Here is a 27540-nt window from a genome sequence, read left to right as displayed (position 1 = left end):
CATTATGAAGCGGTGAATTATTATGTTTTAATATCAGGCCGGATTCAGCACAACGGCCGACCCTGTGTTGTGTTTACAATACGCTGAGATGCACGAACAATCCAACTGACTGTAATACTGAAGTCATCACAAGAATCGAAAAGAAAAACAAACAAAAAACTGCATTCACGCAATTCTCAAACTGCAGGCATGAAAATCTCAGCACAAGCCCAATTCCACTTTTCCTTTTTAAATAAAAGAATCTGATCAATACATCCATCTTTCATGACCGTCCGACTGTAAAGGTTATGGAAATTGAGCATTTATAAATGCTCTCCTCAGTGAAGTCCATTTCTGTGTGTGTGTGTGTGTGTGTGTGTGTGTATGTGTAGTGCGATGAGTATCCCCAGGTCATCCTTTCAAAGTTCATCCCTATAAAAAAAAGAAAACAGAGAAAATAAAGTTATTATGGACATCAAAGACACACAAAACATCACTTATATGTGCAAACAACTCGTGCAGAAATTAGTTTCAGCAATCTTGAAGGTATTAAGGTATAGGCTGTGTTCAAACTGCACACACTTCGTTTTTCAAATCCGATCATTAGGACTGATAGTCTGCACTTTGCCTCTGATGACATCATCATGGTGCAGACATGACATCACTTAGTAGGCCGAAACGCTGAAGCGAGTTGCATTTTAGCATCGTCCCGAAGTCAGTGGGGTTTTTTTTTTAATGGGTTTTGTTTAAATGGCTGAAATAAGGTCTGTGGTGAACACAAGCTCAAGACACTTTCACGTTTTATTCTACGACATTAAATACATCAGTATTACCCCACTCGTGATTTTTTGAAGCTGTTGCGTGTCGTGAACAAGGCGGTTGCTAACAAGTGTCTAAATGCGACTACAGAGTCTGTCGAGGAGATTAAACATCACCACACTGAACCGGTAAACTCAGTCCGTCTTTACAGCCTCGGTATGCTCTTACAAACTATTCCAGCTCCAACCTTCTGGGAACATGCTTTTACATGAAGACTGAAAGAGTTGACGTTGAATCGTGGGACCGTGGTGTAGTTTCTAGCCTAACTTTAGCTTTTTACTTCTGGCGACTGCATTTAGGCTTCAAAACTCATAAAAGTTGTGTTCATCCATGATAATTATCTTGATGGACAAAACGAGCAAGTACAATAAACTTCTGTTGATCACAGAGCTTGTTTTTAGCGATAATCCAAAAGCCTATGGGAAAATCCTATTAGATTTTTTCTCGAGGGAACCAGGGCCAGATGAGGACTGCCGATTGGCCTACAAAGTGACGTCACACCTGCATCACTATAGGATTCAGACAGAGCACTTGTACATATCTGGTGTATCTATATTGGTCGCGATGATAATGATGTAGGCGTTAACACGAGGCCTGAAATGGTCAGTTCGGAGGCATTTTTCCACTGCATTAGCATCATGTAACAAAGGATGCATCATTTTACACATTCACTTCTACTGTACATAAGACAGGACACACGTCACAATGGCATGTGTCTAACAGAGTGGACATTTGAAGGCTAAATTAGCTATTGTGCTAGGGTCAATAACTAACCTCTCAAATTGAAACAACACTAAAATCAATTGAGTTCAGGGATGACTTTCGAGGTATTGAGTTTTAATTGATGTCATGGTTGGGTTAAAGTGTTAAAGCTGCCAATACTATATTTAATGAAAGATCTCACAGGGTTTTTTGCGGTTCAGACTACGAAAACCTGAGTCTGATCTGCTTTAAAAACATCGGATTTGAGCCACCAGAGTGAACAAAGCCACAATGCCAAGCCTAAACCGGTTCTGATGTGTTCATGCTTTCACTTCTCATCATTCAGAAAGCATTTTTTAGGGGAAAAAACCTAAAACAAGCTCATTCCAGCAGTAATTAAAAACATTATAGTATGTTTTTTGGTCAAATCAGCCTGGAGGGTTAAAGTAAAAAAAAAGAAAGAAAACTGTGCATCTGTTGATCATGGTATGGAGCAGCGAAACAGATGTGAAGCGGCAAACGCTCTGTCTGCTGCCCCGGCCCACACGCTTCACCTGTGCCCTAGAGGAGAGGGGGACAGAGGACAGAAGTCACTTCCACCTTGACCACTGCTTGTCTTTGTCTGTTAAAGGCACGTAGATCACGCCCATCAGTGGCTTCATTTTGGTGCTGCCATCCTCCAGCTTGTCGTACTGCTCCAGCATCTGGTTCCCCCCCGCGGGGCCGACGGGCAGGATCAGACGCCCGCCTGGCTTCAGCTGGTCCAACAACTGCAACACACACACACACACACGCGTAAATCTCACCAACACGTCACACTTCACCCTAAAATCATAAGAAATATACGCATGACTCTGACGGAAAACTAATGAGAATCACTACTGAGTATTATCAAAGTCCTTTTCATACAAGTAATTCGACCCGGCGGCCATCTTTGAAACGCCTCTCGCGCAGCTATTTCAGTCATGCAAGTGCAGCTCTTGAAGCTCTTCGAATGGGGAAACGACAGATTCTCCAAAACTGTTCACCAAGCTGATGATTAAATTTCATATTTGAAATCAAGATTATTTAAAATCAAGCAGTGATGCGTTGACTTATTCCGCCATGTCGCGCATTGCACTTTCTCTCATTTATAGTAATAAGAGTGGCCCGTCTTTCTATATTTTAAGTGTTTAGTATAATTGCCGTGTCCAAATACCCACACTTGCAGTGTTGGCCACTTGAGAGCACGTGCACGCGACAGGAAGTGCGCGAGACTAAGCGTATCCCATCATGCATTATGTTCGGGAACTCGCTTGGCCCGAAATCGCGTGATGTCGAGGAGGAAGTGGTAGTAAACCCAAGTGTTGCACATTTTATTGGAGCAAAGATGAGCAGGCTATCGGTGTGTGTTTTGTACAACATTTGCAACTGCTTTTTTATCACTTAATTAGCGGCGCCACAATTTTAACATTTTATCTTCTCTTAGCTACATAGCGACTACTGAACAGACATTTAGAAGTTTATTTTAAAATGCAAAATATTGAAAATAAAATAAAGCTCTGTAAACACTTGCATTTTCTGCAAGACTAAGTGTGTACCATTGTGTGATCAAAAGTCTGTTCTACACACACTTGCAGTCTTTACGCCTACTTGAACACTTGGGCCGAATACAGGAAATATGTAATGTAAGTACTCAAATGGTCAAGTGCAAAAGGCCGCAAGCGTGGGTATTTGGACAGGGCACTTGTGTGACTCCTGTAATGACGCTCATCATTGATCATCAGCCAGAGCAAGTGCTGATCGCCCACACCTGTGCTTCATTAAGCAGAGCATAAGAAAGAAAGGGTGAGCTAGTTCTCCACTGCAGCAAATGCTAATAGTGTGTTCTCTGTCTCTGCTTCTCCAGATTCAAGTGAGGATTGACCAATCAGCTCCTTTTCCTGCACATCACTTCATCAACCCGTGAGCACAGAACTTCATTCTTTTATGTTCAATAAACACTAGAGGATGGATACCCGAACCGAGCCCGACAGGACCCGACGGGCCGGGCCGGGTTCGGACACATATTTTGAAATGACGTTCGGGTTCGGTCACGTCGGCGCAATAAGGCATTGAACATTTGAAATTTAAAACAGCTTATTAGAATGTTTAACAGGATGCAAATGTTTGTTTTTGTGATTAAAATAAATTTAAAATATCACCCTAACATCCATCTTCATGTGTGCGGAAATTTGTTAATGTTGCTGTGACAAACGCGCAACACGTGCGTGCATAATATTGCATATTTGGCTACACGCTGGAAGACGTTAAAAAAAGAAGTTGGCCTCAGTTGGATTTTAAAACTAGCCTAAACATTGAAGGAGGGATTATGTGAATAGATCCCATGTTACAGTTTTATTAGCCACACAGTTTGAGAGGAAAAATGGTAAGAGTGATTTTCATTTCAATAAGCTGCATTTGTGTTATGTTAATGTTTTGTTCTGTTAACTTGGGCAATTTTTGGTAGACCTAGCTTTGTTCATTTAATTTCAATTGGCTATTTGTTTGGGCCTCTTGTGCGCGCACATCTGTAAACATTTCCGAATGCCTTCCAGTTGCTAAATAAAAGCGGGCTTTCTACACAAACAAACGTACGTGTCATTAGTATGAGAAAAAAAAAGAGATTTTTAACAGTCGGGCTCGGACATAAATATCTTAATGCCCGTCGGGTTCGGTTACTGCCCTGTCGGACGCGGGCCGGGCTCGGACAGAAAAATGCGGCCCGATCCGCACTCTAATAAACACCCTCCGGAGAACGCGTGCAGCGCAAATCAGTTTGGTTTGTGTCCTCATTCAACCCTCCACAAATGGAATTACGAATGGAATATGGAAAATTTGTGGAAATACGTGCTTAATTGTCATAAAAAAAAAAAAAAAAAAAAAAATTACAAAGCCGAAAATCTTAAAGGTGCTATATGTATTTTTTAGCAGCCTCTATCGGTGATGTTTCAGATTGCAACCAATTTTTACAAGAGCATGGTACATGGTACTCATGGTACCGGCCACACTGAGACTTTCAAAACACCGGAGAAAGCATCACACAACATGCTGGAACCTCATGTAAACTCCCACTGCAACGTTACAATAATAGGCTACTTTTATCAGCTTGACGTTGAACTAATGCTCCATGCTCGTACCATGATAACGTTACATTTTACCATTATTTCAGTATATCTGAAAACTTGTAATTTATCACAAAAATAGCGGAGGTCTCTCCATAGTTCAAACGCTCTGCCGATGTTGATCCGTGTTTTCGTCCTAAGTCGATCCGATTCATGTTTGGCCAGACGAGCTTCAGCAGATACATTATTGTTTTGTTTTGTATATTTATGTGGAGTTTGTGTTGGAGTGTGTGTTGTGCTGGAGGCAGGTCGTTTTGGGTGTTATCAGACTCATGTCGTCAGCTGCAGTGCCGTCGCATAGACTGTATATAAAAAGGAGAGAGGCTCGGGAGCGCGCATGCACGTCACATCCGATGGATTTCGCAGAAAATACGACCCGGAGACTTCACATAGAAATAGGAATACTGGCCTTCAGAGGTAATAGCAAAACCCGACAAGTGGATCATTGTAATGTGTGATTACAACCCCTTCACACACAGGCAATAAAAAAAGGATTCATTTTAGAAGAAAAGTTACATATAGCACCTTTAATGGTCCTAAACAAGGCTTTATTTCCTTGATGCAAAATATAATTTCTTTCTTTTTTTATTTGGGGGTGGAATAACGACATGGATGCGTTTTCTTTAAATTCAACCACACAGAGCAAGACAAAAACCCCCTGACTTCAAACCTTAAAGGGATAGTTCACCCAAAAATGAACACTAATTATTCACCTTGATAATTCTCCAAACCTCTATAACATCCGTTTTTACTAAGGAACACAAACGAAAATATTTTTGGAAGTGGAAGTTTTGTAAATAAAATTGTGTTCCAAAGATGAAAAAAGACATTCAAATCCAGAACATGTCTCAGATGCAGGGCGAATAAATGATGACAGAATTTTAATATCTGGGTGATTAATTCATTTAAAGTTCCTGCTTAAGGTGCAAAGTGTATTAGTGATTTAAAGGACACATACTGCTTGTGGCACTGTGGGGGCTGCGGCTCCGACGTGTATGGCGTCATAAGGTGCTTCTTCTGGAAGGCCCATTCTTCCATCTCCAACTGCACACACACACACACACACACACACACACAGTATTACACAACACCACAGCTGAGCCCATATAACGGTTCTGTTCTGTCCCTATAGTGTACTGCCTCCCTCTGAATATAACACACTGCCAAATGACAAAAATAACTAGTCCCACACTTTTATGGCAATTGCGATGACTATGAGAGAAAATCTAAGGAATGGATTTATGAAAATATTAAATATAAAAAAATAAAATGTTAATAAAAAATTCATTAACTTATTTCCAAGCTGCAATTATTATTTTAATTTTTCAGTAAAAATCCTACTTTTTCAGAACTCCAAATTCAAATTTTATTTTCAGTAAGCAAAAATTACGTTTTTTCAAGTTTTCAATTTCGTACTTAGAGACAAACGTTCGGTCTCATTTTGTCCAAATGGAAATTTGGCATTTTTTTGGTCTTATTTCCAGAATGCATTCATATTTGTGCTTATCAGTGGTTGTTTTCCCCCTGGTCTGCCACTACATGTATTCATTCATGTCTACATACACAAAGCCCTGTGTTTGATCAGTTCAGTACACGACGTGCAGTCGCAGCTGTAGCACTGGTTTCACAGACAAGGATTAAGTCTAGTCTCAGACTAAAATGCATGTTTGAGCTGTTTTAACTGAAATCAACTTGCACTTACAATCTTAAAATATGTCAGTGCCATTGTTTCGTCTCAAGCTGCACACCAGTAATGTTTTTTTTCTAAGGCACGTTTATAAAAGCTACTTAAATGTCCTAATTGAACAAAGGCCTAATCCTGGCTTAATCTAAACCCTGTCTGTGAAACCAGGCCTATAATGTTCTGATGTTTAAACTAGGTTTTACTATTAAATGAACTTAGTTTTGTTTCTGTTTAAATTTATTAACTGTTCATTTTTTAGATGTGCAGAAATATTTAATTTCTGACTGATATTGATTTCTGCATATCTAAAAAATGAACACATTATAAAGAACATGATGTAAAACAGCCAAAAACAATTGTGAGAGACCAAAGATGTGGACAAACCGAGGAGTCTGATTCTCCCTGAAGAGATCAAACTAGGGTCGTCCTTCTTTACATTAGTTTCTGAATCTTCCACCAGCTCCTTTATATGATCAATGCCAATCACCTTCCCCCTCGGCCCGACCTGTAACACACCACAACACATCCGCTGAAATGCACACATACTACGGGTGTACAAACTGCCAGAAGTAAATACATGCAGGCATGAAATACATACACAATATTCATCCATATCTAATAGTAGAATTATGGCATTTATTCAGTTTTAAATGAATTCCTTTCCCACTACAGGAACTTTAAAAGAAAAAAAAAGAAAAAAAATTGGTCTACACAGACATACATGATGAACAAAGCCAAAAAAGAAGAGTCACCAGTGTCCATATGTAAACCTGTTGGAGCTGTTAGTTACTCAGAGGATTGGGCTAATTTTATACCACTAAATATGGAGAGGCATATTTACAAGTGGACAAGCAGCGAGTGCAGGGCAAGCTTTATCAAGCGCTTACTCGATGGAGACAATTCGCCAGGGTGCAACGATTGTGGTTTCAGCAGCACAATGACACGCGCACATCAACTCTCTCCGCTTGAATGTTTAAACTGATAAGACTTAAAAAGAAGTGAAAATGATCAACTTTAGTAATGCTGGTGCAAGTGACAATCCCGTCATGTCCCGACTCCTAAACGCGAGAATGTAGGTTCGACGCTTGCCTTGTCCAACGCATGATGTTGAGAGACGGAGAGAGAGAAGACGCGGCGCCGCTGAACACTCACGCGGTTTGTGAAATTGCGTCTTGGAGAAAGTTTTAAAATGATTGATTTGATAATCTGTGTGGATTAATTTAGGCTACTCATACAATCTACATGCTAAAGTGAATCAATGTTTGCGGGGGAATTTCCCTCGTTATAAGTGCATTATGACCTGCATGAATTATTAAAATACTTAATGAAGTATTATCTGTTATATTATTTATTTTAATAGTTAAAGATTTTGATTTTTTTTAAGAATTGTTTAAATAAATCTTTTTAATAAATGCAACACGTTCCCAAAGTCATGTGAAATAATTGTTAAATAATCGTGATTTCAATACTGACCAAAATAATCGTGATTATGATTTTTTTCCATAATCGAGCAGCCCTAATTTGTAAGTATTTTTATTTATTTGTATGTACTTGTAATAATAAATATAGCAAAATGAAAGTAAAACAGAAAAAAAGGGACTAAAACCAACAAGAATAAATAAAAAAGAGAATGCAATAATATATAATTGTAGGAGTAAATAATTGTATTTTTAAAGAAATCAATAAGAACGTAATTCTCTGAAAACCAAAAAAAAATTAGGTCTCTCCATGTGTTCATTTATTTTTGCAGGTTCGGTCCTCTGTACCATACACACACACACACACACAGTTTAACTGTTCTAATGTAGGAACCTAATTTACATGCTATGATTGTTTGCATTGCACTCCATTACAATTCATGTAACAGAAAGGTGAAAATCCTAAGCAATCCCATGTGTGCGATAGGAAGTGAAGTGACTCACCATTCTGGCGAAGCAGACGGACAGGATTCCCGAGCCGGATCCCACATCCAGAGCCTTCGCTCCCTCATACAGGTGATCGTGGAGCAGCTCTAGAGCGTATGCGTGCTGCAGCACACAGATGAGCGTTCATCAGCGCCTCAAACAGGACAACGCCGGCTATTACAGATCATGATAACCCACAGAAGCGGTTTAACTTACCATATGTGGTGCACTGATTGTTGCTTGGTAACCTGTACGAAATTACAAAACAGACCTTCATGCCAAAAAGAAAACACATCAGCAGAATCACCAGACTAACACTGTTCACACACACACACACCAGACCTCTGAGAACTTACTCAAACCAGCTTATTGAATCGTCAATAACCCGAGAACCACGTCGTTTACAAGACTTTATGAATATAAATCAGGTTATTTCCCCGTGGTGACGTCAAAACGTAATAATCTGTGTATCTGTCTCTGATTATTTCATTTGTTATGGCGGTTGTGATGTTAAATAAAGCATTAAAAACTGAAGAAGAGTATTGCAACATGTCAGCGGGAAACCTATGGCTATTATCCTCTCATGCAGTTACAAATGCAGCATTTCGCTTCTGCTTCAAGAGAAGAGTATGCGATACATCTCCTCCTCCCTTACTGCAAAACTCTCGCTCTGTCTGGATGCGCTGTAAGGTGCAGTTATTCTCAACGTCATGGATGAACATCAACCCAAACAAACATTCATTGATCCAGGGTTTCTGCAAGGTTTAGTCAGTCAAATTTAAGACTTTTTAAGACCTTTTTATGACCATTATGATTTAAATTTATGACCTACACGAATTACGAAAAATAACTTAAAATAAAGAAAGTCTTTTTTTTTATTGACTTTCATTTAAATTAATAAGTTTCATTATTTAAAGGTTCCATTTTCTTAAGAGTAACAAACTGAAGGCTCCCTTTTCCTAAGTATCAATAACACAGGAACAACACTTAACAATTATCACAATAATATACCAGTCGATATCGATAATTATCACGATAAATGTCAAATCTTTATTTCTTTCAAGTTTAAAGGCAGATTTTTGCTCCTAAGTGAAAGTTGTAGAAACCAGAGCGTTAATTGTGGTTTTAAACTACTCTTTATTGTCAGAAGATAGCATGATAATCACTAACCAAACAGGTGAACATTTCACAAATATGAGGTAGAACATTCAAACATTTGTCATTTATCCTTAACAAAATTAATATCTTTATTGGAAAATGAATTTCTTGGTTTCTGCATGTGCTAATGGGGGATATTGTTTCAAGTCTTGAAACAGGTTTGTGTTGCCTGACTTTGACGGCACATATCTTCATGAAATGTATGAAAAACAGTAGCCTAAATACTGTATTTATATCCATTAGTCCTTTAATACATATACCGGTATCCCACATTTCATGGTGCAGTTAATATACTAGGCTAACGTTGCAGTAAATCCATGGTAAATGATGGTAATTTGTAGACGGAAAAGCTTTCTGACTGTATCGTTGCGCACAGTGTTTCTCCTGTTTGTCAGCACTGTTTCATCTGCCTTTAAACTGGTTTAAATCACTCAGACATGTGTGTTCTTCGCTGAACTCAAGCGCTTCTCACTGGATCTCGTGAGCGAGGCCGATCAGAGTAAACGCGTCTGCTCTAGTGAGCTTGATCGCGCTGCGCTGCCGTTTGGACTTTGAGCCGAGCGGATAAACGGTCCGTGAGGCGCGCGCGGTTCAAATGACTTTCGTTCCGCTTTTGCCGCATAAACATTATCGAACATTTATCGAACTCTTGATATCGTTTTATAAAGAAAAAATTATATCGCGATAATGAATGAATGAGCATATCAATTTAAGTGGCTAAATGTAATTTATGACCTTGTATGGAAAATCCGGACGTTTTTATGACTTTTTATTGTCCTAAAATTCGTATTATTAAATTTAAGACGTTTTATGACTTTTTATGACTCCGCGGAAACCCTGTTGATCATTCATCATCTTCACGAAAAATAAAGCGAAGATGATGAACAAACGAGAAAGAAGCTCAAAAAATGAACATGCATAGACGAATAAATGCAAACAAGAGTTGGTTGTTAGTGTCCAACAGCTCCAGACACACATGACCCTCAAACTAGAGGGCTGCATTGGGATTGGGTCCCGCCGGGTCCCGCGGGACCCAACGCAAATCTCGCGGGAGCGGGCGGTTTGAACTTTGCTGCGGGCGGGAATGGGCGGACAAATAAAACCCCTGCGGGATTGGGAGGTAGCCTAACGACATGATGGAGATGTCAATGATGTGGAAAAGAACCTTAAACGAGGTATTTACAGCACAAAACCTGAGCAAGGCAAGTCTGACATTTACTATTAATCTTCCTGATCAGTGCGTCAGAATACATGCAGGCCAGGGAAACGAAACCAACAACCCCATGAATCTCTTTAACAATAGCAATACAAATACGCGTTTTTTTCCTGCGGGACGGGAGAAGACACAAAGTCAGTGCATCTCTATTATTGTGCGGGAATAAATTCTCCGAGTTTTGCGGGTGCGGGCGGGAGTGGACATACATATTGCGGGAGCGGGCGGGAGTGTAACACATACGTTGCGGGAGCGGGCGGTAATGGTCAAAAATTCGGCGGGCGCGGGCGGGAGCGGGATGAAGAAAACAGTCCCGCGCAGGACTCTACCTCAAACCCAGTGTTACTCACATGTGGACCCGAATCAACGCAACATCTGCGCCTGTTTTCAGGCCTTGCTGCTTCTCTCTCTCCAGCGCTGGAAAGCTTTGCTAACATTAACACGGGTCCTAAAGCTCTTGCCCAGACATAACCCTTCATTTCCAGTGATTTCTTCTGAGCTTTTCTCTTTTGTAATGTCTCTCGGCCATCTCTCTTTCTACAGTCTCTCTTCAAATCTCCCTCTTGCTCGTTCTCTCTCCTCCACAATCATCATACGCCCCCTAATGCTGATTGGCTACATGTTTGTTGTTGTGTCGGTCCGACCAAATTTCAAACATTGCTTACCACACCTTTAAATCCACAGTAAGGATGCGTTCCTGTCACATATAACACACGCGCACTTCAATAAGCTGACAGAAAGCAGGTTAATGCGTTTACATGCGGGGCGGAATCGAAGTAAGGGCCAAAAATCCAGCTGTGGCGATCAGTCTATGCGTTCATGACCTTCCTCTGGTGGAGGAAAACGGGTTAACGCGTTTCCATGATCACGTGCACTGTGGGCTTATTAAGCATAACCGGGTTAGCCGTGCACGTAAACTCACTCTACCATTGAAGGGACAGACGCCACATTGCTTTATAACAGCTTGAAGACGTCAACACTGCACGCATCACCTCGACACACAATCATCTTTATTAAAGGGGACCTATTATACCCTTTCACCAAGACTTGACTCTGTTTTTGGGGTGTACTAGAATATGTTTTCATGCTTGATTGTTCAAAAAAATGCATTATTTTTCACATATTTTACGTTATAACAGTTCCTCTCTCCCCAGTCTGTTTTTCAATGAAGAAACATACGAAATGTGCTGTGACACACTGTGGTCATACTTAGTAACCGTGATGACATCATCCATAGCAACGAGATCAGCCCCGCCCTTTCTCTTATAGCTTAAGACTTCTCTCTATTCCACAGTAAAGTTGGTCTCAGCTTTGTGAATGGGTTTAAAGGAGAACTCCGGCGCAAAATGAACCTTTGGTCTAATAAAACATTGGTACCTAGTCAACCGTTCTCTGAGATTTGTTTTCATGATAATCGAATGTAAAGAGTTTTATCTCTAAAAACTGTTTAGCGTATAACGCTAGTAATGGGGGCATCTATTAAGTAAAAATAAATCGCTAGTTTATACCACTAACAAGACTCAAAATAGCCCCACACGAACACAGTAACATAATGAGGGTCCCTACATGCAAAACGAAGCATTGAGAACTTTGTAAGTGTACAGACCGTTTAATAAGAAGATAAAGATAAAGACAGTCCACTTCGTGTATACAGGCAGGAGCCATCTTTGGAAAACAGTCTCAACTAGTCAAACCACGAACGCCATTCATACAGTTCAGAACATAGACATAATAAATACATAGACGCCCTATTGGCCGCTTTGGAACGTTGCTGCGATACGTCAACGGGTCCGCCATTTTGCGGAGGGCAAGACTGCACTGTAATCAAATGTAAGTAAACGGGGGAGCTGCGTTTTTTCTGGATAAAAACAAACTGTTTTTACATTTATCAACCGATTTCAGTGTTTGTATGTGGTGTACAAAAAGTTCCATCTCTAGTTATTTAAAATCTCGATAGTTAGACTTGTAAAATAATTTTTTTAATAAAGAATGGTCAATTAAGCTCAGGCTTGTCATGTATCTGGCTTTTTATTCTTGGATAAGAATGGTGAAGACCCCCATACTGAGATATAATTTAAGTTTTCTTATTGTGGAAAAATCATTTTCTGCGATTGACCAGATTTTAGCAATAACAAAGATAACTGATGGATCCTTTATAATAATACAAATGTTACGGTACAACTAGTGCAATGCAAATAGTAAATATAACATAAAGTGAGAAGTAATAGTAAATAGTTTAGTCAATAAAATAAACAAATAGTATACAGCAAATAAAATAGTAATGAATAGTATAATTATATAATATCATAAGTACAATAATACAATCATAAAAATATTGATAATAGCATAGTTTATTAATAATACTATAATAATAGCAATAGAATAAGAAATATCAATTACAGAATATACACAATAAAAAATAAGTTAAATAGTGACTTTAATATTTAACTCTTTTTGTTAAATTTCAGTTTTATTGATCAGTATAACAGAAGTAGCTTCAGTCAAACAAACAGCTGCAGGATACAACGTTAAAATAGCCTAAATATAAAGTTATGAAACTTCACTTTGCCCTCAGCCAAAACGATTTACCAGGGAACCATTTATAGATTAATGAGACCAAAGATCGCCTGTTAGATATACACAAGACGAATTATATCTCATGTTTAACCACTAGACTACAGACATCCGAGTCAGCGTCAACACTTCAGAAGCACTGGCCGAGGTCCGGCTGTTCCAGGCGGGGTAGACGAGCGCTGAGCGCATCTTACAACTCCGAAAACGTCAGATCAAATTTTTAAATAGGCGCTCTCTTTATAAACAAACCACATATTTGAGCTTTAAACAACTACATTGTCGACTGAAAAACTATTAAAACTACATTTCGTGACACAATAACAGTAGTATTTTTAAATTTATCCTCTGAACGTTACTATTACTAATTAAATCATGACCAAATACAACCAAAAACAAACGTTCAGTCTTGCTTGTGAAAGGGAATTCCTCAAAAAGCTGTTTTCAATTGTGTGGCGATGTGTACAGCCCCAAACAGCGCACAAAACAGGCATTTTTCTCAATTCCCGGTATAAGAGGTATAGGAAAGTTGCCATCCTCAACATGGCGGCGCCGTTGACGTACGCTCCAGCGGCCAATAGGGCGTCTATGTATGTATTTATTATGTCTATGGTTCAGAAGTTCACTGAACTTCATACAGTTCAGCTCATTAGCACGTCGTTCGTGGTTTGATTAGTCGAGACTGTTTTCCAAAGATGGCTCCTGCCTGTATACACGAAGTGGACTGTCTTTATCTTTATCTTCTTATTAAACGGTCTGTACACTTACAAAGTTCTCAATGCTTCGTTTTGCATGTAGGGACCCTCATTATGTTACTGTGTTCGTGTGGGGCTATTTTGAGCCTTGTTAGTGGTATAAACTAGCGATTTCTTTTTACTTATTAAATGCCCCCATTACTAGCGTTATACGCTAAACCGTTTTTAGAGATTAAACTCTTTACATTCGATTATCATGAAAACAAATCTCAGAGAACGGTTGACTAGGTACCAATGTTTTATTAGACCAAAGGTTCATTTTGCGCCGGAGTTCTCCTTTAAGAGAAAACTTTCACCTAAGAACATTAACTGCTATTTAGGAGAACTCTAGATAAAATGCTTTGAGAATACTAGCAGCAAAAACAGAAACCGGGAGTTTCATCAATGGAAAATGAGTCTGAATGCACTTTGGCCACACTGGGCGCTGGAAGTGTAGACTATAACGAGAGCAACACAGCTGTAGATGACATTGTGTTGACAAAATGATAACTCAGGGCGCTTTCACACTTGGTTCGATTGCCTGTTCCGAACCCGAGTTCGATTGCTCCCCCCTGCCCCCGATGGACTGTGTTCACAAATATTATTTGTATCCGAACCGCGGTACGCTTGCGTCATCAAGCTGCAGCTGGCGCGTAATCAAGTTGCTTGGTAACCGGCGGCGCCGTTATGAATGAAAAGGCGTCAAAATGGATAGAATTGATCGCTTCACATTTGTTCTTTAACCTTTGGTTTTGTTTTCAAAGAAAAGATACAGAAACACACTTGGGTATGTCTGCCGCAAAAGTACTAAAATCGTTCCAAAGACAGCTGTCAGCCGAAGACAATTTTTGCGAAGGCAAGCATAAATCATCTCTCTGCTTGCAGTGCGTCAATCCCGCTTTTCGTCAAGGTAAGTGTACACACACACACACACACACACACACACACACACACACACACACTGACGACTGTCCTGTCGACCACATTATACATTATACGTCATCAATAGCGGTTCACTTCCGCGGTTTGGTTCGATTGCGTTCATATCAGCAGCGAACCGTACTGGAGTTCACATGAACCGTACCCCAGACCACCTTTTTAAGCGGACCCGAGTACGGTTCGCGGGTACGCACTCGAGTTCGGAAGACAGCGTTCACATCATCCAAACGAACCGAACTCCGACGTCATTCGAACCCGGGTGCGCACCAAAAGTGCTAGTGTGAAAGCCCCCTCAGTCTGGACTGGAACTTACCTATAGATTGTGGCGAGTCCATATATGGATTGCATTTGGAGAAATGAGCACGATCTGTGGCCAACATGACTTCATATACACGGTCCGATTTAATGATCCCATTCTCTGGACAGAAAACACACACATTCATATAGGTTTATCCTCGTTTCATATGCATAATGGTGTATGTATAATGTACAAGCTTTTTCAAGTTCGCTTCCAAGAGATTTCCAATGGGACTCATATGCAGCTTCACAGCACTTGGTGATTGTGTGAACAACATTCTTCAAAATATCATTCATTCAGTCAATTCAATGTCATTCAGTCAATCGTTCATTCATTCGCGGTATCGGAAATACCAGAGCAACAAAACCGTGCGGCACGCCAGCAATCCTACGCTGGCATTCAAAACTTGCATACTATTTATAACAGTCTGTGCCTATCTGAATATAGTAAATACTACACATTTACACTCGCAGACGGAAGGTCTGAGACCTTAATATACATTTATTTAAGTTAAATTTAATTATATATTTAAGGCTTAAGGGGAAATAGAATTGTTCTTTATACTGTTCTTAGTACCGTTCGTACTTGATTACCTTTTTAATCCAAAGTGACCTTAATAAATTACACAAACTGCACGGTGCAACCAAGAATTAAACATGTTCCGGCACATAATGGTGAGAGAAACAATCGACTTCCACCGGTAGGACAAGTTACACGTTTAGCTCTTAGGACTAGGAGTTTGTTCAAATCGCAAACCCTAAGTATCAGCGACAGTAACAGTGATACTTGAATTAGCAAGCAGGACTAAATATAGCAGACTGGCCACTTGACCTCAGAGTAAAGCCAAGAGTTCAGGAGGACGGGCTACATGCCATATGAGTATTATTAGTCTCTCTGGCCAATGGTCAACTGTTAGATTAGTTAAAAATACTAATTATATGAATGTATTAGAGATGCATTCACAGCGATTGAGCCAAAAGAATACATTTATAAAACAAAATCATATTTTTGGTTTCATGAGAGAGAACTAAACATTACATAAGAAATGTTGTGTGGCTAATAAACGCAGCATTAACGTTATATATATTTATATATAACGTTATATATATTTTTTCGCAGCATTAATATTAAAGTACTAAGCTGTGTGACGTCATCATACAGTGACACGTGGTGTGCCACGCCCACTGAACAACTCCTCTAATAAAAACAGCACATGCGAGCATTAAACGACGAAACATTTGTACAATAACCGTGTCTTGCCTTCTCATTGTATATAAACTAAATATGCCTGCAGGAACGAGTAAATTATAGATTCAAGAGATAAACGCCAAAGGTGCGAAGTACTATGTGACCAATGTGTAGAAAACCCACAAGATATCTTTGTTGAAAATATGAACAGAAATGAGGCATAACACATATACCACAGCCATTATATAAACAGAGCAGACGATTCGCATGTGGTTTGATGAGTGACGAACACACATTAGACAGCTAACAGCTAGCTAACAAAATGAAGAGCACTGAAGCACAGCGTAAGTTTTAAACAGCAGTCGTGTGCTTGTCTGACATAACGACACACACACACACACACACACGCACGAACGAACAACGGTGAGATGCAGTCACCCCATGCCATCCTCACACGTAACGTTACAGCGCACTTTCCCCTCAGATGCAACGCGATGCTAGTTCACACGGAAACGCACTTTCCCTCACCGCACTGAAGTAAACAAACCCCCGTTACTAAGCGAAACAAATGACTGCGTTTGCTCTTTTGATCACGCAAGACGGGCTAGACTTACTGCGGAGGTTGTTGACGAGCTCCGCATGGCTCGCTCCTCCGGATTTCCACGCCATTACTGAACACACTCTGCGGATCAGGTAGAGTGCGGCTGTCAGCGCCGCGCCTGCGCACAACGCCCTTCCCACGACCGTTACCGCTTCCAGAACCGATACGTCACCAGACATGTCCCGTTACTCCCGTAACGCTCTTAACGGCTCCCCGCTGCGTCATTCATTCCGCACAGTCTGTTTTCAGCCGTATTATGACATTATGAGCACATTTGTGTGCATTTTCGGGCTTGGCAACTCTAGATAGGGGCAGATTCGCTGTGCTCTGCGCTGCCAGCAGGAGGAAAGCACGAGCGCATTATCAGGGTGACGTAAGGCATTATGATTTGTAGAGTTGTGACGTTCGCGAACGAACCGATTCTTTTGAACGGCTCATAAACATGAACGATGGGAGCCGAGTCGCGGCTGAAGGGGAGCCGTTCTTTCTGTCGTTCTTTTTTTATGCGTGTTTCACACAGATGCACACAAATTAGCTCCTCAGTTATAGGGGAAGGGGCGCACCCAGCGCAGGGGTGCTACTGCCTAACAGCATGATGATAGTTGTGCACGCGCGCGCATCCTTTACGTGAGTACTCCAGTGGGAAAAAACCCTACGTGCTGTCATTGGGTAGGAGCAGAGCCAATGACTCATGCCGTCACATGGTTACTCCAGTTAAAAAAAAAAAAAAAAAAAAACCCCACTAAAGTAACACTAAGTTCCTTTGTAAATAAATACAAAGGAACTGCTTTGTATTTATTTACATTGCATTTTGTGTTCATGTTATTGTATCTACAGTATATATTTACAACTTTAAATAGTTTTTGTTTTTTATCAAAATGTTCTTGTGGTATTGTATGAATAACATAAGTCAACATAGCTTTACACATACACATACTTTGTACTAAAGGTAAATCCAAAATAGTGATATCACTTTCTAAGCAGAGGGATGTTGTGCAACCCTATGGAATATAGTCCACACATGACAAATGAGGTAATAATCAATATTTCAGAATAATTCAAACTCAGATATTGGTGTGTGATATCTGAGTTTTAATTAATTGACTACAAATCTCACCTCATCATTCCTCCCAGTGATTATTTCCAGGATAAACTGAGATTCCCCCAAGCTGGCTTCTTTAAACTGACTAAATATTTAAAAAGAGCCAAAAGAGCCGTTCTTTTGAACGGCTCTTTGAAAGGAACGGATCGCAAAGATCCGGATCTCCTCAAAGAGCCATAAATCCCATCTCTAATGATTTGGCACTTTTTCTCAATGCAAAACGAAATACATTTCTAAACCTAATAGTGGAATGATGTAAATGAGATGTATTGGGCATAAGGGAATAATAAGGCAGGCAGAGTGTCTTCTTTCTTCTCAGATTTTAAAATTTATCAGTAAATAATGCAGAATTTCTGCGTATACGTCACTGTCTACAAGACAAAAAAAGTTTCAAATGGACCTTTTTCATAGAGTGTGAAAACATGTTTTAATGGTCATCATCAGCATTGTAAATCCTGCGACGTTTTAAAAAATATATATTTTTAAATGTTTTTAACACTATACTTTGCATAATATTCCATCATTCATCATCTGACTGCTGTTATCAATCTCTCTATATTTTTTTAAACTCTTGTTGAAAGTTGAATATATATATATATATATATATATATATATATATATATATTTAATGTTTTCTCTCATTCATCGGTGTAAAAGTTTACCCAACAATGACGACTTCCGCTTCCGAGGAAATGTGAAAATGTTCTATTTTATTTATCTTCGCTTCATGAAGCTTTACTTAAATGTTCTAGTAATAATAATACCGGTAATAATAATAATAATAAGTAAAAAATATTACATTAATTAACGTGCCGTGAAAATCTAAAACTACTAGGGGAAATTATATTTTCTCTTTTTAAATTCTCTTTTATAATAATAATACAAATATTTTCATTTTTAATCAGCATACCGTAATATAAGTTTTTATCAAACCGAATCGCGTTTGGCCCTCTGAGGCCGCCATACTAGGCGAACGCAGGCGGAGGTGGCGGGATACATTCTGCTGTATGTGAAGCACGCTAAACTGATCAACAACACAACACGACACCAGTGAGACCCAATGGACTCCATCAACGCCAAATACATCTCCCAGAAGATCAGCAAGACGCGCTGGCGGCCCGTGTCTGCGGCCTCGCTGCAGCAGCCGGAGCTTTTCGCCACGGGATCCTGGGACAACGAGGCTAGTTCAGATGAGTTTCACTAACGTTACATATCTCACACACTGATGTTTCGGTATTAATCGGCGTTCGTTGTGTGTGTGTTCAGAATAACAAAGTGTCGATCTGGTCGGTGGGCGATCATGGAGTGTCAAACATGGATGGAGAGTTTGATGAAGAGCCTCAGTTACTGTGTGACTTCCAGCATGACGGAGACGTGCTGGACCTGCAGGTGAGGGTCCACACACACACACACACACACACCCACACCCACACCTGCCTACTGTAATAGTGTGTAGTGTTCTGTGAGTAGAGGAGATTGGGGGCAGCTGTAACGTTACCCATCACTACTTTTTTTCTTTTTTTGTTGAAAATATTAACATTGAGAGAGATTTTAATGCAAGTAGTCACTGGAAATACTACTAGTTCTACTAGTTCTAAATATTCTACTAGTTCTTTTAGCCACGTATGTGCATCACTTTTTATTATCTTGTGTAAATCTAAACTTAAAATATAGGCCAAATCCTCCAAAGAGTCCTGCACTGGTCCTGTCGCGCACACCCGCAGTTTGTAAAGGGATAGTTCACTCAAACATGTAAATTGTGTCGTCATTTACTCTCCCTCATGTCGTTCCAAACCTGTTTAAGTTTCTTTTCTTCTGCTGAACTCAAAAAAGGATATTTTGAAGAATGTCGGTAACCAGACAGTTGTGGGGTACCACTGACTTCCAGTGTAGCCTATTTGTTTTTTCCTGCAATGGAAGTCAATGGAGCCCCACAACTGTCTGGTTAATGACATTATTAAGTTGGCTTGTGAAAGCCAACTTACTGAAATCCTATTTAAACTTATTATTAAGTTGGCTTGTGAAAGCCAACTTACTGAAATCCTATTTAAACTTATTATTATTAAGTTGGCTTGTGAAAGCCAACTTACTGAAATCCTATTTAAACTTATTATTCTTCTTCTTCTTCTTCTTCTTCTTATTTTTCTTACCCAAAAAATTCTGACTGCTACTCCTCCTAGAGTTTTAACTCTACAAACTCCAAACTCGGGTCAGACCTTCAGACTGTTCTGACTCGAGTTGCTATATCTTTTCAGACTGATTTGACTTTCAGATTTCTTAAAAATTAATATTAAAAATCATAAAAATCCCATTGACTTTCATTGCAACAGTTCAAATTGAGCCAAGACTACGGTGGCCCGGTAGTGTACAACACAAAAACTCAAATCTAAACTCCCTGAAGCCCTAGACTCAATTAAACTACCATTCTATATGTACTAATGAACTTATCTATCTATCTATCTATCTATCTATCTATCTATCTATCTATCTATCTATCTATCTATCTATCTATCTATCTATCTATCTATCTATCTCTCTTTTTAACTAATCTTTCATTCTTTCTAACTAATCTTTCATTCTTTCTAACTAATCTTTCTTTCTTTCTAACTAATCTTTCTTTCTTCTAACTAATCTTTCATTCTTTCTAACTAATCTTTCTTTCTTTCTAACTAATCTTTCTTTCTTCTAACTAATCTTTCTTTCTTTCTAACTAATCTATCTTTCTTTCTAACTAACCTTTCTTTCTTTCTAAGTAATCTATCTTTCTTTCTAACTAATCTATCTTTCTTTCTAACTAATCTTTCTTTCTTCTAACTAATCTTTCTTTCTTTCTAACTAATCTATCTTTCTTTCTTTCTAACTAATCTATCTTTTTTCTTTCTGACTAACTTATTTATCTTTCTTTCTAACTAATCTATCTTTCTTTCTTTCTAACTAATCTATCTTTTTTCTTTCTGACTAACTTATCTATCTTTCTTTCTAACTAATCTATCTTTCTTTCTTTCTAACTAATCTATCTTTCTTTCTTTCTCACTAATCTATCTTTCTTTCATTCTAACAAATCTATCTATCTTTCTTTCTAACTAATCTTTCTTTCTTTCTAACCAAGCTATCTATCTTTCTTTCTAACTAATATTTCTTTCTAACTAATCTATCTTTCTTTCTAACTAATCTATCTTCTTTCTTTCTAAATAATCTATCTATCTTTTATCTTTCTAACTAATCTATCTTTCTTTCTAACTAATCTATGTTTTTTTCTTTCTAACTAATCTTTCTTTCTAACTAATCTATCTTTCTTTCTAACTAATCTATCCATCTTTCTTTCTAACTAATCTATCGTTCTTTCTTTCTATCTAATCTATCTATCTTTCTTTCTAACTAATCTTTCTTTCTTTCTAACTAATCTATCTTTCTTTCTAACTAATCTATCTTTCTTTCTTTCTCACTAATCTATCTTTCTTTCATTCTAACAAATCTATCTATCTTTCTTTCTAACTAATCTTTCTTTCTTTCTAACCAAGCTATCTATCTTTCTTTCTAACTAATATTTCTTTCTAACTAATCTATCTTTCTTTCTAACTAATCTATCTTCTTTCTTTCTAAATAATCTATCTATCTTTTATCTTTCTAACTAATCTATCTTTCTTTCTAACTAATCTATGTTTTTTTCTTTCTAACTAATCTTTCTTTCTAACTAATCTATCTTTCTTTCTAACTAATCTATCCATCTTTCTTTCTAACTAATCTATTGTTCTTTCTTTCTATCTAATCTATCTATCTTTCTTTCTAACTAATCTTTCTTTCTTTCTAACTAATCTATCTTTCTTTCTAACTAATCTATCTTTCTTTCTCACTAATCTATCTTTCTTTCATTCTAACAAATCTATCTATCTTTCTTTCTAACTAATCTATCTTTCTTTTTTCTAACTAATCTTTCTTTCTTTCTAACTAATCTATCTTTCTTTCTAACTAATCTATCTTTCTTTCTCACTAATCTATCTTTCTTTCATTCTAACAAATCTATCTATCTTTCTTTCTAACTAATCTATCTTTCTTTTTTCTAACTAATCTTTCTTTCTTTCTAACCAATCTATCTATCTTTCTTTCTAACTAATATTTCTTTCTAACTAATCTATCTTTCTTTCTAACTAATCTATCTTTCTTTCTTTCTAACTAATCTTTCTTTCTTTCTAACTAATCTATCTTCTTTCTTTCTTTCTTTCTTTCTTTCTTTCTTTCTTTCTTTCTTTCTTTCTTTCTTTCTTTCTTTCTTTCTAACTAATCTTTCTTCTTTCTTTCTTTCTTTCTTTCTTTCTAACTAATCTTTCTTCTTTCTTACTTTCTAACTAATCTTTCTTCTTTCTTTCTTTCTTTCTTTCTTTCTTTCTTTCTTTCTTTCTTTCTTTCTTTCTTTCTTTCTTTCTTTCTAACTAATCTTTCTTCTTTCTTTCTTTCTTTCTTTCTTTCTTTCTTTCTTTCTTTCTTTCTTTCTTTCTTTCTTTCTTTCTTTCTTTCTTTCTAACTAATCTTTCTTCTTTCTTTCTTTCTAACTAATCTTTCTTCTTTCTTTCTTTCTAACTAATCTTTCTTCTTTCTTTCTTTCTCTCTTTCTAACTAATCTTTCTTCCTTTTTTTAGCTAATCTTTCTTTCTTTATTTCTTTCTTTCTTTCTTTCTTTCTTTCTTTCTTTCTTTCTTTCTTTCTAACTAATATTTCTTCTTTTTTTCTTTTCTTTCTTTCTTTCTTTCTTTCTTTCTTTCTTTCTTTCTTTCTTTCTTTCTTTCTTTCTTTCTTTCTTTCTTTCTTTCTTTCTTTCTTTCTTTCTAACTAATCTTTCTTCTTTCTTTCTTTCTTTCTTTCTTTCTTTCTTTCTTTCTTTCTTTCTTTCTTTCTTTCTTTCTTTCTTTCTTCCTAACTAATCTTTCTTTCTTTCTTTCTAACTAATCTTTCTTTCTTTCTTTCTAACTAATATTTCTTCTTTCTTTCTTTCTAACTAATATTTCTTCTTTCTTTCTTTCTTTCTTTCTTTCTAACTAATATTTCTTCTTTCTTTCTTTCTTTCTTTCTTTCTTTCTTTCTTTCTTTCTTTCTTTCTAACTAATCTTTCTTTCTTTCTTTCTTTCTAACTAATCTTTCTTTCTTTCTTTCTTTCTAACTAATCTTTCTTTCTTTCTTTCTTTCTAACTAATCTTTCTTCTTTCTTTCTGTCTTTCTTTCTTTCTTTCTTTCTAGCTAATCTTTCTTTCTTTCTTTCTAACTAATCTTTCTTCTTTCTTTCTTTCTTTCTTTCTAACTAATCTTTCTTCTTTCTTTCTTTCTTTCTTTCTAACTAATCTTTCTTCTTTCTTTCTTTCTTTCTTTCTAACTAATCTTTCTTTCTTTCTTTCTTTCTTTCTTTCTTTCTTTCTTTCTTTCTTTCTTTCTTTCTTTCTAACTAATCTTTCTTCTTTCTTTCTTTCTTTCTTTCTTTCTTTCTTTCTTTCTTTCTTTCTTTCTAACTAATCTTTCTTCTTTCTTTCTTTCTTTCTTTCTTTCTTTCTTTCTTTCTTTCTTTCTAACTAATCTTTCTTTCTTTCTTTCTTTCTAACTAATCTTTCTTTCTTTCTTTCTTTCTAACTAATCTTTCTTTCTTTCTTTCTTTCTAACTAATCTTTCTTCTTTCTTTCTGTCTTTCTTTCTTTCTTTCTTTCTAGCTAATCTTTCTTTCTTTCTTTCTAACTAATCTTTCTTCTTTCTTTCTTTCTTTCTTTCTAACTAATCTTTCTTCTTTCTTTCTTTCTTTCTTTCTAACTAATCTTTCTTCTTTCTTTCTTTCTTTCTTTCTAACTAATCTTTCTTTCTTTCTTTCTTTCTTTCTTTCTAACTAATCTTTCTTTCTTTCTTTCTTTCTTTCTTTCTTTCTTTCTTTCTTTCTTTCTTTCTTTCTTTCTTTCTAACTAATCTTTCTTCTTTCTTTCTTTCTTTCTTTCTTTCTTTCTTTCTTTCTTTCTTTCTTTCTTTCTTTCTTTCTTTCTTTCTAACTAATCTTTCTTCTTTCTTTCTTTCTTTCTTTCTTTCTTTCTTTCTTTCTTTCTTTCTTTCTTTCTTTCTTTCTTTCTTTCTTTCTTTCTTTCTTTCTTTCTTTCTTTCTTTCTTTCTTTCTTTCTTTCTAACTAATCTATCTTTCTTTCTTTCTTTCTTTCTTTCTTTCTTTCTTTCTTTCTTTCTAACTAATCTTTCTTTCTTTCTTTTTAACTAATCTTTCTTCTTTCTTTCTTTCTTTCTTTCTAATCTTTCTTCTTTCTTTCTTTCTTTCTTTCTTTCTTTCTTTCTTTCTTTCTTTCTTTCTTTCTTTCTTTCTTTCTTTCTTTCTTTCTTACTAATCTTTCTTTCTTTTCTTTCTTTCTAACTAATCTTTCTTTCTTTCTTTCTAGCTAATCTTTCTTCTTTCTTTCTTTCTAACTAATCTTTCTTTCTCTCTTTTTTTCTAACTAATCTTTCTTCTTTCTTTCTTTCTTTCTTTCTTTCTTTCTAACTAATCTTTCTTTCTTTCTTTCTTTCTTTCTTTCTAACTAATCTTTCTTTCTTTCTTTCTTTCTTTCTTTCTAACTAATCTTTCTTTCTTTCTTTCTTTCTTGCTAATCTTTCTTCTTTCTTTCTTTCTAACTAATCTTTCTTCTTTCTTTCTTTCTTTCTAACTAATTCATCTTTTTTTCTTTCTAATCCTTCTTTCTTTCTTTCTTTCTTTCTTACTAATCTTTCTTTCTTTCTTTCTTTCTACCTAATCTTTCTTTCTTTCTATCTTTCTTTCTTTCTTACTTTCTTTTTTCTTTCTTTCTTTCTTTATTTCTTTCTTTCTTTCTTTCTTTCTTTCTTTCTTTCTTTCTTTTTTTCTTTCTTTCTTTCTAGCTAATCTTTCTTCTTTCTTTCTTTCTAACTAATCTTTCTTCTTTCTTTATTTCTTTCTTTCTTTCTTTCTTTCTTTCTTTCTTTCTTTCTTTCTTTCTTTCTTTCTTTCTTTCTTTCTTTCTTTCTAACTAATCTATCTTTCTTTCTTTCTTTCTTTCTTTCTTTCTTTCTTTCTTTCTTTCTTTCTTTCTTTCTAACTAATCTTTCTTTCTTTCTTTTTAACTAATCTTTCTTCTTTCTTTCTTTCTTTCTTTCTAATCTTTCTTCTTTCTTTCTTTCTTTCTTTCTTTCTTTCTTTCTTTCTTTCTTTCTTTCTTTCTTTCTTACTAATCTTTCTTTCTTTTCTTTCTTTCTAACTAATCTTTCTTTCTTTCTTTCTAGCTAATCTTTCTTCTTTCTTTCTTTCTAACTAATCTTTCTTTCTCTCTTTTTTTCTAACTAATCTTTCTTCTTTCTTTCTTTCTTTCTTTCTTTCTTTCTAACTAATCTTTCTTTCTTTCTTTCTTTCTTTCTAACTAATCTTTCTTTCTTTCTTTCTTTCTTTCTTTCTTTCTAACTAATCTTTCTTTCTTTCTTTCTTTCTTTCTAACTAATCTTTCTTTCTTTCTTTCTTTCTTTCTTTCTTTCTTTCTTTCTAACTAATCTTTCTTTCTTTCTTTCTTTCTTTCTAACTAATCTTTCTTTCTAACTAATCTTTCTTTCTTTCTTTCTTTCTTGCTAATCTTTCTTCTTTCTTTCTTTCTAACTAATCTTTCTTCTTTCTTTCTTTCTTTCTTTCTTTCTTTCTTTCTAACTAATTCATCTTTTTTTCTTTCTAATCCTTCTTTCTTTCTTTCTTTCTTACTAATCTTTCTTTCTTTCTTTCTTTCTACCTAATCTTTCTTTCTTTCTATCTTTCTTTCTTTCTTACTTTCTTTTTTCTTTCTTTCTTTCTTTATTTCTTTCTTTCTTTCTTTCTTTCTTTCTTTCTTTTTTTCTTTCTTTCTTTCTAGCTAATCTTTCTTCTTTCTTTCTTTCTAACTAATCTTTCTTCTTTCTTTATTTCTTTCTTTCTTTCTTTCTTTCTTTCTTTCTTTCTTTCTTTCTTTCTTTTTTTCTTTCTTTTTTTCTTTCTTTCTTTCTAGCTAATCTTTCTTCTTTCTTTCTTTCTAACTAATCTTTCTTTCTTTCTTTCTTTCTTTCTAGCTAATCTTTCTTCTTTCTTTCTTTCTAACTAATCTTTCTTCTTTCTTTCTTTCTTTCTTTCTTTCTAACTAATTCATCTTTTTTTCTTTCTAATCCTTCTTTCTTTCTTTCTTTCTTACTAATCTTTCTTTCTTTCTTTCTACCTAATCTTTCTTTCTTTCTTTCTATCTTTCTTTCTTTCTTACTTTCTTTTTTCTTTCTTTCTTTCTTTCTTTCTTTCTTTCTTTCTTTCTTTCTTTCTTTCTTTCTTTCTAACTAATCTCTTTCCTTCTACCAAATCTTTCTTTTTTCTTTCTTTCTTACTAATCTTTCTTTCTTACTAATCTTTCTTTCTTTCTTACTAATATTTCTTTCTTTCTAACTAATCTTTCTTTCTTTCTAACTAATCTGTCTTTCTTTCTTTCAAACTAATCTTTCTTTCTTTCTAACTAATCTATCTCTCTTTCTTTCTAACTAATCTTTCTTTCTAACTAATCTTTCTTTCTTTCTAACTAATCTGTCTTTCTTTCTAATTAATCTGTCTTTCTTTCTTTCAAACTAATCTTTCTTTCTTTCTAACTGATCTATCTCTCTTTCTTTCTAACTAATCTTTCTTTCTAACTAATCTTTCTTTCTTTCTAACTAATCTTTCTTCTTTCTTTCTTTCTTTCTTTCTTTCTAACTAATTCATCTTTTTTTCTTTCTAATCCTTCTTTCTTTCTTTCTTTCTTACTAATCTTTCTTTCTTTCTTTCTTTCTACCTAATCTTTCTTTCTTTCTATCTTTCTTTCTTTCTTACTTTCTTTTTTCTTTCTTTCTTTTCTTTCTTTCTTTCTTTCTTTCTTTCTTTCTTTCTTTCTTTCTTTCTTTCTTTCTTTCTTTCTTTCTTTCTTTCTTTCTTTCTTTCTTTCTTTCTTTCTTTCTTTCTTTCTTTCTTTCTTTCTTTCTTTCTTTCTTTCTTTCTAACTAATCTCTTTCCTTCTACCAAATCTTTCTTTTTTCTTTCTTTCTTACTAATCTTTCTTTCTTACTAATCTTTCTTTCTTTCTAACTAATCTGTCTTTCTTTCTTTCAAACTAATCTTTCTTTCTTTCTAACTAATCTATCTCTCTTTCTTTCTAACTAATCTTTCTTTCTAACTAATCTTTCTTTCTTTCTAACTAATCTGTCTTTCTTTCTAATTAATCTGTCTTTCTTTCTTTCAAACTAATCTTTCTTTCTTTCTAACTGATCTATCTCTCTTTCTTTCTAACTAATCTTTCTTTCTAACTAATCTTTCTTTCTTTCTAACTAATCTTTCTTTCTTTCTAACTAATCTTTCTTTCTTTCTTTCTTTCTTTCTAACTAATCTTTCTTCTTTCTTTCTTTCTTTCTTTCTTTCTTTCTTTCTTTCTTTCTAACTAATCTTTCTTTCTTTTTAACTAATCTTTCTTCTTTCTTTCTTTCTTTCTTT

General features: G+C 35.8%; 2 protein-coding genes and 1 long non-coding RNA gene across 4 annotated transcripts in view; 1 reads left to right on the top strand and 2 right to left on the bottom strand.

Moving 5' to 3' along the window:
• pcmt (protein-L-isoaspartate (D-aspartate) O-methyltransferase) lies at positions 1 to 17146 on the bottom strand. 2 transcript variants are annotated; one of them, XM_056246091.1, is made up of 8 exons: positions 16947 to 17146; positions 15160 to 15264; positions 8448 to 8479; positions 8250 to 8354; positions 6712 to 6832; positions 5602 to 5687; positions 2055 to 2270; positions 1 to 411 (listed from the first exon to the last, which is right to left on the bottom strand). In XM_056246091.1, the coding sequence occupies exons 1-7, from the start codon at positions 17110 to 17112 to the stop codon at positions 2091 to 2093; spliced, it is 795 nt and encodes a 264-aa protein (XP_056102066.1). In that variant the 5' UTR covers positions 17113 to 17146; the 3' UTR covers positions 1 to 411; positions 2055 to 2090. The 2 variants fall into 2 exon arrangements, with proteins under 2 accessions (XP_056102066.1, XP_056102065.1); XM_056246090.1 differs by having other exon boundaries at positions 2101 to 2270; positions 16947 to 17144.
• Positions 17147 to 18984: 1838 nt separating this feature from the next.
• Positions 18985 to 27540, top strand: part of nup43 (nucleoporin 43) — a 20552-nt gene continuing 11996 nt past the window's right edge. Inside the window, exons 1-2 of the mRNA XM_056246021.1 lie at positions 18985 to 19215; positions 19302 to 19424. Coding sequence (XP_056101996.1) covers positions 19096 to 19215; positions 19302 to 19424 — 243 coding nt within the window. The 5' untranslated portion in view covers positions 18985 to 19095. The remainder of the gene's footprint in view (positions 19216 to 19301; positions 19425 to 27540) is intronic.
• LOC130080656 (uncharacterized) lies at positions 21322 to 22087 on the bottom strand. Its single transcript, XR_008806684.1, has 2 exons — positions 21731 to 22087; positions 21322 to 21422 (listed from the first exon to the last, which is right to left on the bottom strand). It is a non-coding gene; the product is annotated as an uncharacterized LOC130080656 (long non-coding RNA).

Source organism: Rhinichthys klamathensis, unplaced genomic scaffold (genome assembly GCF_029890125.1).
Source record: "Rhinichthys klamathensis goyatoka isolate OS25496 unplaced genomic scaffold, OSU_Roscu_1.1 h1tg000001l_1, whole genome shotgun sequence".
NCBI classification, from domain to species: Eukaryota; Metazoa; Chordata; class Actinopteri; order Cypriniformes; family Leuciscidae; genus Rhinichthys; species Rhinichthys klamathensis.
This window is presented reverse-complemented; position numbering and strand designations above follow the sequence as displayed.